The 12,032-nt window shown below is 46.2% G+C and overlaps 7 protein-coding genes across 7 annotated transcripts; 6 read left to right on the top strand and 1 right to left on the bottom strand.

Moving 5' to 3' along the window:
- Positions 1–274: 274 nt before the first annotated feature.
- Positions 275–2,845, top strand: BJ212DRAFT_1304488 (uncharacterized protein; the record flags this gene model as incomplete). The annotated part of the gene is made up of 14 exons (XM_041333619.1): positions 275–280; positions 323–426; positions 455–543; positions 729–750; positions 771–795; positions 873–892; positions 1,066–1,267; positions 1,447–1,577; positions 1,830–1,990; positions 2,052–2,191; positions 2,248–2,327; positions 2,374–2,387; positions 2,495–2,523; positions 2,720–2,845. The coding sequence occupies 14 exons, from the start codon at positions 275–277 to the stop codon at positions 2,843–2,845; spliced, it is 1,149 nt and encodes a 382-aa protein (XP_041186671.1).
- A 723-nt stretch (positions 2,846–3,568) lies between these two features.
- On the bottom strand, positions 3,569–4,997 carry BJ212DRAFT_1486929 (uncharacterized protein; the record flags this gene model as incomplete). The annotated part of the gene is made up of 14 exons (XM_041341195.1): positions 3,569–3,610; positions 3,667–3,707; positions 3,765–3,881; positions 3,940–4,026; positions 4,075–4,135; positions 4,188–4,264; positions 4,326–4,358; positions 4,415–4,439; positions 4,495–4,517; positions 4,571–4,667; positions 4,717–4,749; positions 4,812–4,831; positions 4,892–4,901; positions 4,956–4,997. The coding sequence occupies 14 exons, from the start codon at positions 4,995–4,997 to the stop codon at positions 3,569–3,571; spliced, it is 708 nt and encodes a 235-aa protein (XP_041186670.1).
- Positions 4,998–7,185: 2,188 nt separating this feature from the next.
- Positions 7,186–7,598, top strand: BJ212DRAFT_1395314 (uncharacterized protein). The gene has a single exon (XM_041337174.1). It carries the CDS (start codon positions 7,297–7,299, stop codon positions 7,528–7,530), a length of 234 nt encoding a protein of 77 aa, XP_041186669.1. The 5' UTR covers positions 7,186–7,296; the 3' UTR covers positions 7,531–7,598.
- An 8-nt stretch (positions 7,599–7,606) lies between these two features.
- On the top strand, positions 7,607–8,388 carry BJ212DRAFT_1486928 (uncharacterized protein; the record flags this gene model as incomplete). Its single annotated transcript, XM_041341194.1, has 2 exons — positions 7,607–7,683; positions 7,746–8,388. 2 exons carry the CDS (start codon positions 7,607–7,609, stop codon positions 8,386–8,388), a joined length of 720 nt encoding a protein of 239 aa, XP_041186668.1.
- A 392-nt stretch (positions 8,389–8,780) lies between these two features.
- On the top strand, positions 8,781–9,666 carry BJ212DRAFT_1549030 (uncharacterized protein). Its single transcript, XM_041341892.1, has 2 exons — positions 8,781–8,975; positions 9,027–9,666. Exon 2 carries the CDS (start codon positions 9,202–9,204, stop codon positions 9,508–9,510), a length of 309 nt encoding a protein of 102 aa, XP_041186667.1. The 5' UTR covers positions 8,781–8,975; positions 9,027–9,201; the 3' UTR covers positions 9,511–9,666.
- A 246-nt stretch (positions 9,667–9,912) lies between these two features.
- Positions 9,913–10,511, top strand: BJ212DRAFT_1486927 (uncharacterized protein; the record flags this gene model as incomplete). The annotated part of the gene is made up of 2 exons (XM_041341193.1): positions 9,913–10,426; positions 10,477–10,511. The coding sequence occupies 2 exons, from the start codon at positions 9,913–9,915 to the stop codon at positions 10,509–10,511; spliced, it is 549 nt and encodes a 182-aa protein (XP_041186666.1).
- A 272-nt stretch (positions 10,512–10,783) lies between these two features.
- BJ212DRAFT_1486926 (kinase-like domain-containing protein) lies at positions 10,784–12,016 on the top strand (the record flags this gene model as incomplete). The annotated part of the gene is made up of 6 exons (XM_041341192.1): positions 10,784–10,945; positions 10,993–11,079; positions 11,138–11,287; positions 11,337–11,359; positions 11,596–11,746; positions 11,795–12,016. 6 exons carry the CDS (start codon positions 10,784–10,786, stop codon positions 12,014–12,016), a joined length of 795 nt encoding a protein of 264 aa, XP_041186665.1.
- Positions 12,017–12,032: the final 16 nt, after the last annotated feature.

The raw sequence follows: 12,032 nt of genomic DNA, 5'->3' as shown, positions 1-12,032 counted from the left end.
GGGCCTCTACAAATCAGCAACTTATCAATACACCTTCGGCTCCTCAAACACATTTCCTTCGCTCATCCTTTGCTCTAAACTGCTGCATGTCTATCTCTCCGGGCGGTGTACACCTTCTGGACGGGTTGTTTTGCGACTTGCCTTGGGGTTATCACTCACGAGTGCGGTCACTAAGAGACCAAATTGGTCACAAATAGCGTTAGCTGAGTGCATACCCCATCCACAGTGCATCTGGTCAGAAGCCTCTAAGTTACCTTGACGGCACCAACCGTAAATGTCGGTTCGTGTTCAAGGGGGGCCGGCTTAATATTTTCTTTTGCAGACTTCAAGCTTCAACCCTGATGCTGCGTTATTCGCGCCTCGCCAGCGCAAGTCGATATATTGGTATTATTTAAGGAGTGCGAGTGCAGTATACTCCTACTTCGGGTTGGTGTATCTCTGAAATGTTGTTTAGTTCGTTGAGGAGTAGGGCAACACTTTTCTACAAGAATGCATCCATACTCGCCCTGCGTTCATCGATGATAGCGCTAGTAATTCTAGTGTGTAAGTCGAGGAAAATCATGAGCTAAGTATGGCGCGTGTGTAAACAAGACTTAGAGATAATATTATAAATTAAGAACACAGCCAGCCTCGCCGAAATTTGGACTTCATAACCTCCACATCATCTGCTGGTTGGATGCCGAAGTCATCGTTATAGAAGACGATCGACTGCGAACATTAAATCGAAGTCTTGGACATGGGTAGCCCTTGGTACGCGTCGTGTGAAAAAGGATCGCCGACATTGATTGCGTGTGGGTGAGGTTAAAGAGATCTAATAGCGTTACAGAGCTACCTGTAGATTGCCCGCTTGACTATTCTGATCCATCACATAGACAGGGCAGTTGGTAGCAAGGTAAGCTGAGTGTGTTGTCGCCAGGATATGGTATCCGGAGTGCAACACTCTGGAGTTTGGCGGCACCTTTTACCTAGGCAAGCAGGGCGGGAAGGACTTTCTGTTATAAGTTGGAGGGCTACAGGGGGAGAAACACTAGCTTTTATTATATACCGGCTAATAGGTGAATGTAGCAACGGCCGATGCAGCAGCGTAATCCACGAGGACAGCAAGGTCTTCTTTAGCGTACGAGCTGCGAGAGGGGAGAGAGTAGGGCGGGAGTCAGAGGAACTCCGAGTCGGGGATCTACAGGCGACGGTACTCAACCGGGCTTCGATTAATCGTGTCGGCGCACAGCTTGAACGAGTGCATCAACAAAAAGGCGTGCTAGTACCAGTGAGTCAGTGGTGACTCAATATTAATTTAGAGTCTTCAGACTCACCACTGCCATGTTCAAGATCTAGGCCGTGACAACGCGGTGTGACATGCGGTCCAGTGGCATCACATGATGTGACGATTGTGCCTCGAGTTGGTTGAAAATTGAAATGAATTCACTCTGGTAGACGCCCCAGTAGCCTAGTCATGTTAATGCAGACTCTGACGCTCCTAGAGTGGCTGAAACCCATTGCAATTTGATCCACCATACAAAGCCAGGAAATGCCATCCAAAAATTGAACGTGGGAGGGTCCAACAAATCGAATCAAAGGTGAGAAACCACGTATCTAGGTTTCATCATCGTATTGCTGATCTAGTATCATAAAAGTGCTCAAGACAACCCGCTCCTAAGTCACAGGATGACAAGGTGAACCATCTGCTAGGCGTTACTCAGGCTATAGCGGTCATCAGCGTTACAAGAGACCTCATACTATCGACCTAGTGAAAAGCATCCTCGAAACAGTTGCCAACATCTTGACGATTGCACAGGTGCTTCGACATGATTCTCGATATTTTTGTGAAGAAATCCTCGGTCTGTGAAGCGAGTGATTAAGAACAAGTCCGATTTCCTGGCCATAGTCAGGACATGCGAAACTATCATGGAAGTTTTTCAAAGAGCAACTAAGGATGCTACCGGTGCCGATCTGCAAAGATCTTCGGGGATGCATTGTCTGAGCTTAACACGTGAGTACTGAGCCACTTTGATTTCACCGATGCCAGAAACTGATGACACCAAACAGATCAGTTAATCGCATGATTAGCGGAGCAGCCTCAAAGATGGTGCAAAGATTTTGGCAGGGGCTCTTCTCTGTCACAACTGATCGCAATCAGATCGTCGGATGGGAAAAAGACTTGGATCGCGTCATCGCACCCTTCAATATGTCTGTGCAACTCCATTTCGAATTTTCCGCGAGCGATCGCTTCAAACTTGAAATCTCCAGTTTGAAGCGATCACTCGCATTGCAATAAGTGTGGGGAAGTTCATTTTGGGACTCAACGCTACTAATGTCAATGTTCTAGAGTAAGTTGTTATTTTGGCAGGTTGTCGATGCTGATTTCTTACACAGGATGTTCAACGTCGGTTCTCGCTCAGTGCTATATCATTGAACGATTTACACTGCTTGGATTGTTCGACAGAAGATGTATGCTAATAGCACAATACAAGACCGACTGATTCAATACTTCAAGTTCATGGTGCCTTCAAAGAGTCACTCAAAGTATGTCGCAGGGTACTGCAGTACATTTGACGGCCACATTGCTTCTCGCCTCATACCGCGTCATACATTTTTGGCACTCTTGCGCCCAAATTTGTGGGGCAGAAATTAATGTTATGTAGAGCTTGCCCTTTGCTTAGACGCCGGCCGTCTCTCACGAATGTTCTCCGTCTAGACAAATACTAAAGCATAACAACAGCAACCTCCGACCATGTCCAACACGGAGTCAGGTAGTGTCGAGATGCAGCTCCCAGAACCTCCTGAGGATTGGAAACCTCCCTCGGAGTCCCGCGCTCGGCAGATTTTCGCGTTTAGCAACTACTAAGTGGCTTTCGTGGTTAACCCAATACTCGGAAAATAACACAATTGTTCCTCCTGTATATTCGCGGCCCTAGAAAGTAAGCAATCGATTCCTTTGGTTTTACGGCGTCATGACAGATCTGTTTGATCATTGATAGTCTAATCACACAACTGGGCAGTCACTGGCAATGATCTTAGGCCGAGTTCTCTAGAACGCATGATTTTGCCGATGATGTATAGTATGAAAAATTTCTGATGAAAAGGATATGAACTTTAGATGTGCAACTTCGTTTTCATGTGAGCATATTCTAAAGGTAGCCTAATTCGAACTACAGTCAACCTGTAAGTAGTTCAGTTGCAAATACCGCATCAGAAAAGCCGTAGCTACTTCGAAAGACGGCTCGAGCAGCTTAATGGGTTGGATCCTGCAGTAAGATCCCATACGTCACCATGATCATAAACATATTCATATAGGTAGTTACAACGAAAGATCAACACAAGCGTGTCCAATTATGAGCACAAACCACCAAGCCCACCTCAAACTTCACCAGTTTCACTTTTTATCTCGTTCGTCTGCATTTGCGAAGGTTGTCCATGATGGGCAGCTGAAACCAATAATGGCATGTCCGTCTCATGTGCACGACTGTCACTACTTCGAAGGTGAAATAGAATTCGCGAAGCTAGGACGCTGTGAATGACAAGTTGCAGTCTAGACGCAGTGAGTTCGTAGTTAACAGCCAATGGCAGTTCAACCGGCGACATACGTATCAAACATATTTGTAAAGCCAACCTGGAGCCAAACAACAGAAGATAAGTCACTGTAGTTTGACAGACATGTATACGCACCGGAAATGCTGCGTCGATGATCACATTGGTCACTGTGATGGCTTTGCAAAAACGAATCAACAATAATGTTAACTTTGGAGCCAAATATTTCTACGCACCGATGATGCACAGTATGTAAAGCATGCTACCGCCGTAGAGGATGGTTACGATCGAGCTCTGAATTTCTGAGTCCCGGTAGTCGTAGAACCACTTGTATGCAGTAAGGAACAGTATCACTGCCAGGTTTTACTTGAATGTCAGGTGTCTGATGGTACGCCCCGCATGATCACTGACCACATTCGAAAAGTGCCAAGATAGCATATACCAGTGCAGCATTCCTCGACGACTCAAAGCCGCATGGCCCGGGTATCATAGATACATCTGATAGTCATATTAAAATAACACGTGTGTAAATACGAATGAATTCACCTGATGAAATCAGCTGATGATTGGGAAGGAGGTTCATAGCAACAGCGCCGATTACTGTCGCCTATTGCAAAGTTAAAGATCTATACCCTTACTCCAGCCCTTAGAACACGCACCGTGCTATAAATCACTAAGCCAATCAGTACTTTTTTGCTCTTCTTCCAGAATGCCCAGGTCCGGATAACCAGCAGGCCTGTCGAAGAGGCATGATCCACCATGTTCTTGGTAAGGACGGTGATGTATGTAACTCGCACCTTCCGCAGCAATGATACTTAAAATATGAATAACTGAAGATCATATTGTTAGGCTGACCCAAAACTGACCACTGGGCGAGATGACTTACTATTTTCCGCCAAACTAGGGGGGCACTTCGTGCCATACAGACGATCAGCTTATCATTAGAAGCTTCCTCTGTATGCTTACCGATCCACTGACACGCAGTGCAGCTAAGATAGTGTCAACTATACGCAAAGATAAGGATCACGAGTGGGTAACTCACCGTATGCAGTCATTCCAGAGCCTACGAAAGGGAGATATCGAGATATGGTGAAGATGACACGAATTAAACCCCATGGCCTGGACCAAGTCCAATGTACCTGTATGGAGTGATCAAAATCACAGTCATGGACAAATCGGGTTCTTGACCTCGTCTTGAAACGTGATGCAGTAATCAAATACCTGAGACGACGAAAAGAGCCATCAATTGAGCTGGTAACATAACGAGTGTGCTCGATACTCACGAGAATTGCAAGACCGCCAACTGAGGATACAACACTGTCAGTGTCGCTGTCTGCTTCACGGACGATCAACAAGCACTTACTATTGGCGTACTGAATCAAACATCAGGTGAACGCCGAGATTATCAAAGTGCGATCTTTGCATACCTTGGATATCTGCAGATCTGCAACCTCTGAAACATAAGACATCTCGGAAACAAAGATCAACCTGTTATCTCCTTGTTAGACTCGCCTGCAAGTCAGAAAGAACCAGAACCGCTGGAAACCCCACTTAAGTATGACTATTGACACACATATGATCGAGCTTCCCACACATTCAGAACATCTGTGAACATCTTGATCCAATGGTTGCTTTTGGATCAATATAGCACAGAAAAGAGGACAAAAACGGAGATCGAAACGCCTTGCGATTGGTGACCACCTATGTTCGTGACCCACAATTATGTTCGTTTGTACTCCATTGGCGCTGTGCAAGGTGCAACGCATAGCCTTGATGATTTCTTACATGGCGTTCGGTGAGAAACCATCAGAATTCATCAATAGCTGTACCGTCGAATTCAAATACACCTTTACAAATGATCGTACCTCGAAATGTTTTCCCATGGTGCCTACTCGGCCTATCCTGACGCCTACACTGTATCAGTTTAATTCGCTTGGATTCTTACTGATTACCGGTACTCTACCACGTATTGCAATTGTAGTGCTTGCCAAGGCTCATTGTAACGCCTACACTGTATCAGTTTTGATTCGTTCGGATTCTAGCAGGTTACCACTACTCTGCCACGTATTGCAATCGTAGGACCCTGCAATCGTCAAAACACATGCCGAGGATAATCCAATTCCTATGTTACAGTCAGCATCCGATACATGCAACTGCAGTTAACTGACCACGGTGTTTTGTATTTTCCTAGAGAGTTTGACGGTTACCACGATATTCAAAAGATTGATACTTAGATGGGTCGGGTTCGACTGGCCGGATAACAAGTATCACCTGGAGTGGTGATAATCGAGTTCGAACTTCGAACGATTGTTCGTCATTGTGACTACAGTAGCCCAACGAAGTACTATGTGCTGAGAGACACTGTTCGGCCCATTAGTGTAGTGCATATATCATTGATAGATATTGGTAATTGAGACGAGTGTCGGTGTGGCCTATTGATAAACTGCTCATGCATGTGAATCAAAATACTGGACGAAGGCATTAAGTTAAGGGGACGAACCGGAAGTTCAACATTCTTTGAGTGCAGCAACGAAGGAGCACAGATCCGCTCGCTATCTGGACAGAATATGGTATACATGCGCGCCAGCTGTCGCCGACGTTCTCAACCAACAGTTGTGTGCCAATCCACCATTGCGTTTAGCCAAAACCTCTTATGAGTGTTCAGCAGTGATGCACAAGCATGTACAATGGCGACCTTCAAGGTGAGGGAAGGGTGGACACCGCGAACGGGTGGAAAGGACAAAACTACGAAACATTAGTTTATGTGCATGAATGAGGAGCAAATCACTCACCAAAAAACTCATCTCCATGATTGAGTAGCTCATCCCACAACGTTTGAAGTTTCCCGATAACTTCTCCACTGCCTACCATTCGGTCAACCTGATAGGGCACCCTGATCCCCACTGATAATCCAGGTGAGGCATGTGATGACCTAGAAACCTAATATCAGTTCTCGAATCTCGTCGTTAAGTCAGCATGAACTTTATAGAGTCACGGTATGACCCCACACTACAGATACAACGGATGAGATGACTTTGATGGGTGATCTCTAGCGTCTCTTCGAGTCAATATTGATGGATAGTAAATGCCTGTGGGTATGCGCTCAGGAGATTCTTCCCGCTGATGACTGTAGGTAGAGTGTGAGGATCACGAAACGGATACGGAAGTGACCCACCTTCAAGTCGGATTGATCCCTCTGAACTGCCCGAAATGATGATGCAACGATGAGATCGAGAATGGGTAGAATGAGTTGTAGGGTGATGACAGAGATAAAGATATGGGGAATTCGGCTCAGAGGGGGAGTATATACTGCCACCTGTGCATGTATTTCGATGGATCCGGTCGATAGCTGTTCGACATGATAGACGCCGGGATGATATTCTACATTAAACACTGAGAAAGATGGCTGACTGAAGCGGTCCACGAGTCAGACTCCGAGCCTGTCGAAGAAGTGGGTGAGGTCGGGGTCGGCTGCATCAGCGAGGTGGCACGCCAAGGTTGAAGTGAACATACAAGTCTCACTGGTACTGAGGCAAAGAGACATAGTGTGTTTCAAGTAAGTTTAAATGAAATATGCAAAGTTAATAAATAAACGGTGCGCACAGAAAAGCCAGATTGTGCTCGAGAGTGTTGTAGAAAAAGCAGCGAGCCGTACTTGTATCTGTGACAAATATAGTTTCATAATTATGTAAATGGCTGTCACAGGTATTGCGAGTAAACTTGAACCACTACCGCCACAGAGCGCGAGTTCAACGTTCAGGCCAAGGAATGGCTGCCTTCCTTGTGTGTCATGGGTTGTTAGGGGTTGATCCAGCACTATCACTGGTCGTGTCTGGGCGTTTGAGACCGCATGTGAGCCTTCTTCATGATGGTTTCACAGATTCAATGACAACGCCCTCTACCCGATGTGGACTAGTATGCACCAAGGATCAATACCAGCGCTATACCGGTGTTCGAGGACATCGACGTGCGCTAATCAAGCTCAGATGGATTCGGTGCTGACGAATGAAGTTCAGCCTTGAAAAAGAGTTTCAAGGTTGGCCGCAGCGCCTCAAACTCCACGTCTCGGTACTTCATCATGCTGCCGCTTGTCCTGTATGATATCCTCTCCGAGCTACCAGGCAATAACTGGTCAGCCAACCCCGCAAAGCCGAGGTTAGTGTTTCATGTTCTGCATGCCAAGCTTTGGTATCTGACCAAAGTCTGCTGCGCCCCAGGTTCGTCTTGAGCTACAAGGATCTTCCATTCGTGACCCTCTGGGTCGAATACTCAGACATCCCGATCGCTATGAAGGCTATCGGTGCAAAGCCGAACAAACGCCAAGATGGCTCAGACGTCTACACCGTCCCCGTGCTCAGCGACCCCAACACCGGTGCCCTCATCACCGACTCCCTCGAAATCGCCTCCTACCTCGAAAAGACATATCCCGAGAAGCCCATCTTCCCAAACAACTCAGAAGCCCTGATACGCGCGTTCGACTCTGCCTATATGAGCCTTATTTTACCTGGCTTTAAGCCTATGTTCCCACGCACCATAGAAATATTGAGTCCCGCCAGCGCCAAGTTCTTCATTGGAGCTCGTTTGGTGGACTTCCCGTTACCCTGGGATGTGAACTGTGATGCGGACCGGAAACTAACAGAGAAGGGGTACAATACCGTGTACGAGTGGTACCAGAAGACTGACGGGAAGTGGATCATGGGCAACACCTTTTCATATGCAGACATCATTGTTGCTTGTTGGTTGCTTGCATACAAACGAGTGCTGAAGGAGGATGATGAGTGGGCCAGGATCAGTTCTTGGAATGGGGGGAAATGGGCCGAAGTCCTTGCAGATGTTGAGAGGGAGTGCAAATTGGCTTAGCCTCTGTTTGGCGCTCCGATAATAAACAAAAGTGGCTAAAAGATTCTGGTCTATCGATAAGTACCACTAGTACGTAGTAACTACTGCAACCAATCATTGTTACAATCTACAGAAATCTAGGGGATCGCACAATAGCGCACATCTCTCGAGCTCTCGGTTTCTAGTTGACCTCTAGGCACTACCGATGTGGTTCTGTGTGACTGTACTGTGGTCACTGTACGCTGGTACTGTGGCCGCACAGCAGCCTCGTGTCTTCCAGCATGAGCACTGCAGTACTGGACGGCCGGCACCTACTTGCCCTTCAACTGCATTCCACGACCATCCGGCAAGCTTTCCATAACAAATTAGATTGAAACATCCCTGTCTATCCCATCTTCATCATGCTTTGCACTCTGGATTGTTCTACAACTTGAGTCTTGTAACAGCTTACAAGCTTTGATTCAAATCTTCTTATGTCATCCCTCCAGATAATTATTGCCCAGATCATTTCTGACTGCACCCTCGAACCTAGCTACTACGTAGTAGTACTTTCAGCTGGTCCATTCCATCATACACATCACAACCTTCATCAATGAGTGACAATCAATGTCAGTAATTCCATCTCTTACCTCTTGCAGACTTCCTGACCTCTTTGACAGTCCTTCAAGGAACTTGGGCAAAGCTATCCGAGGTCGCTGTCAAGGGTGCTCAATATAACTCCCACAAACATCAGCCCCACCCAAAATGTCTGCAAGGAACCCAGGTAGATCTCCTCAAATACATCCATGATTCCTGAACAATACAGATAAGAATCAGCTCATTTGGCTACATGGCATGGCAGGCATTGGAAAGTCTGCTGTTGTGTTCACAGTAGGTGAGAGGATGAGAAGTCTAAAAGTGACAGAAGAGATGAATGTCGAAAAGTGGCTAGTGGGGACGTTCTTTTTCTCACACAAGCACACCAAACGTTGCATGGCTGCATATTTTTTCATGACACTTGTCTACCAGCTTGCCAGCAATTTCCCTAGCATCAGGAAGGATGTGAACAGAGCCATCTGCAACAATCCTGCTCTCCTAAACCCAAACACACCTCTCTGCAACCAGATGGAGGCTCTCTTTCTCCAACCCCTCTGGAAACTTTGACTCAGATTGCACAGATGTCTGCCTTTGTCATTTGTTGTTGATGCCCTTGATGAATGCACATCCAACCCTGAGCTTGTCGATCTCATCCTTTCCCTTGCACAGGCTCTTTGTGACCCAGATATTCCTGTGACCCACATTCTGCTCACAAGTCATTCAGAATTTCATATCTGTAAAGCCTTTCAGAATGAAGAGGTGTGCCCATTGGTGTGTGAGATACCTGTGAGAATTTCTGGGGAGGGTGGCATCATCTCCTTGGACAGTGCAGATGTTGATAACGACATTTGTACTTTCTTGCAGCATTCTTTCAAGGAGTTGGAATGGCGCCATCCTGATTTCCTGCAGCCATCAGAGGTTGACCTTGTGAAACTAGCGGGCAGATGTTTCATTGTGGTGCATACAATGATGAAATTTATCATTGATGGTGAAGACAAGGTTTCTCATGATTGGTTAAAGCTGATGCTTGAGCTGACAAGCAAGCTGCTGACAGGAACAGAGGTGTACAAGTTATATGATTACATCCTCTCCACATGTGCTGACCCCGAACAGGCATACTTGCACTTGTCCCTTGTTGCCACCCTCGCAGACCCTCTTCCCATCTCACAACTCTCAACACTTCTTGGCCCTGGTTTGGGAAGAGATGTGCAGACAACACTGATACAACTACAGTCTGTCATGGATATCCCTACAGACAGCACTCTTCCCATGAATATCTTTTACTTGTCCATTCACAACTACGTTTCCAACCCCTTGAACTGCAGCCTCCCTCAAGTATGTGATATCACATCACCCCACTCCCTACTTGCTGGTTCTGCTCTTCACTTGATGGTGAAAGACATTCCAGAAAGCATGGCTCTCTTGGGTGCACTCTCAGAACTGAAGAAGCAAAGCAAAGCTATGCAACCCAAGCAACAAGGATGTAGTGCTCTACAGCTGCCATTCATCAGCAAAACCCTGATTTGGGTACAGCGCCACAGCCACACAGCTTGTCACAGGTCACATAGATTTTGTTGTAAAGGCTCTGCAGCACCACACAAGTATTGATTCTATGTAAAAATGAGTGTAATGTAGTCATAAACATGTATATAACAAGATGGTGTGCTAATAATGATGTTTTATTGAGAAATTGTGTAGTGTGCAGCACTGTACAGCACTGTACATGGGGGGACCTCGCTGTGACACTGTGATTGCTGTGCAGCATTGTGCAGCACTGCACATAGGGTTAGGGTTTTGCTGATGTTTGCGTCAGATGTGAGTATCTTTACTATGTACCGTCATGACTATAGTTAGTCACTTGCAGTCCCGTTCATCAGTTCCCCCTGCAATGCTCCAAGACCTCACAAAATCTATCACCAAGACTGGTGACTATCCTGTTACCCATGGCGGATTTGGAGAGATATGGAAATGTTCTTATCAAGTGGATTGGGGACTGATCGCGGTTCGTGCAATATTGTTTCTGCTTGTGCAAAATTGACAATTTGGTAGGTTGCAGTGAAATCATTGCTAGTGTACGCCTCTGATCAACTTGGGGAAGCAATGGAAAAAATGACCAAAGTGGGTACATTGATGGAAGTCCGTTTGTTTATGTAATTACACCAAGTGTTTTACAGAGGATACACCGTGAACTCAGAACCATCACAACATTCTGTCCGTGTATGGCTACACATACAGCTTTGGCTCGTTCATGGCAATAGTCAGCCCTTGGGCAGAGAACGGTAATCTGACAACCTATTTGGATCTGGAAGATGGTCATCTCACCATGGTCAGACGATTCCAGATCGTAAGTCTTGTGATATATATAGTAAATTACTGACCAACGGCAATTATAGCTCCGAGATATTACTGAAGGCCTGTACTACTGTTCGTACTAGACTTTGTCAATTTTTCCAGCCAAATCCATAATTCTTCTTTGATAGTTCATATGAACAACGTCATTCATGGTGACTTGACTGGTGTAAGTTGGTCACTCCTTGACGATTCCACGTTGATTCAGATATTGACATTGCGACGTCCAGCCGAATATACTTATTCATGGCGATGGCACAGCTTGCCTCGCTGACTTCGGTCTGTCCCTTGTGTACTCTGAAGTCTTGAGCGTCTCTCTGGCTTCCTGGACCTCGACTCTCCACGGAACTTTCGGTGGATGGCTCTAGAGCTACTTGGAGAGCCGGATGATGAATTGCCAATACGACCAAGCAAGTGCAGCGATGTCTATTCCTTTGGCGGTATCATGCTACAGGTACGTCTCAGAATTTTTTATCCTCCTCACTGATATAATTAGTTCTAGGTCCTGACCGGCAGACCTCCCTACTATTATCTAAGTGAAGCTGCGGTCATTCAACGCATAGGCAGTGGTGTCAAGCCTTTGCGATCACGTTATCCTGTGTTCTCTGACAAGTACTGGTATTTCATTGAAGAATGTTGGTCAACCGTACCTCAGGATCGTCCGTTGGCCGAGAGAGTTGTCAGGGCGATCGGGGACGAACAGGACTTGCTATCCCACTCTTAACTTGTCTTATATATTG

This window comes from Suillus subaureus (genome assembly GCF_016647635.1).
Source record: "Suillus subaureus strain MN1 chromosome Unknown BJ212scaffold_64, whole genome shotgun sequence".
NCBI classification, from domain to species: domain Eukaryota; kingdom Fungi; phylum Basidiomycota; class Agaricomycetes; order Boletales; family Suillaceae; genus Suillus; species Suillus subaureus.
This window is presented reverse-complemented; position numbering and strand designations above follow the sequence as displayed.

Coding starts and splice junctions, on each gene's coding strand:
- BJ212DRAFT_1395314 (XM_041337174.1), top strand. CDS start 7,297: ATGGCTGCCTTCCTTGTGTGTCATGGGTTGTTAGGGGTTGATCCAGCA.
- BJ212DRAFT_1549030 (XM_041341892.1), top strand. CDS start 9,202: ATGGCAGGCATTGGAAAGTCTGCTGTTGTGTTCACAGTAGGTGAGAGG.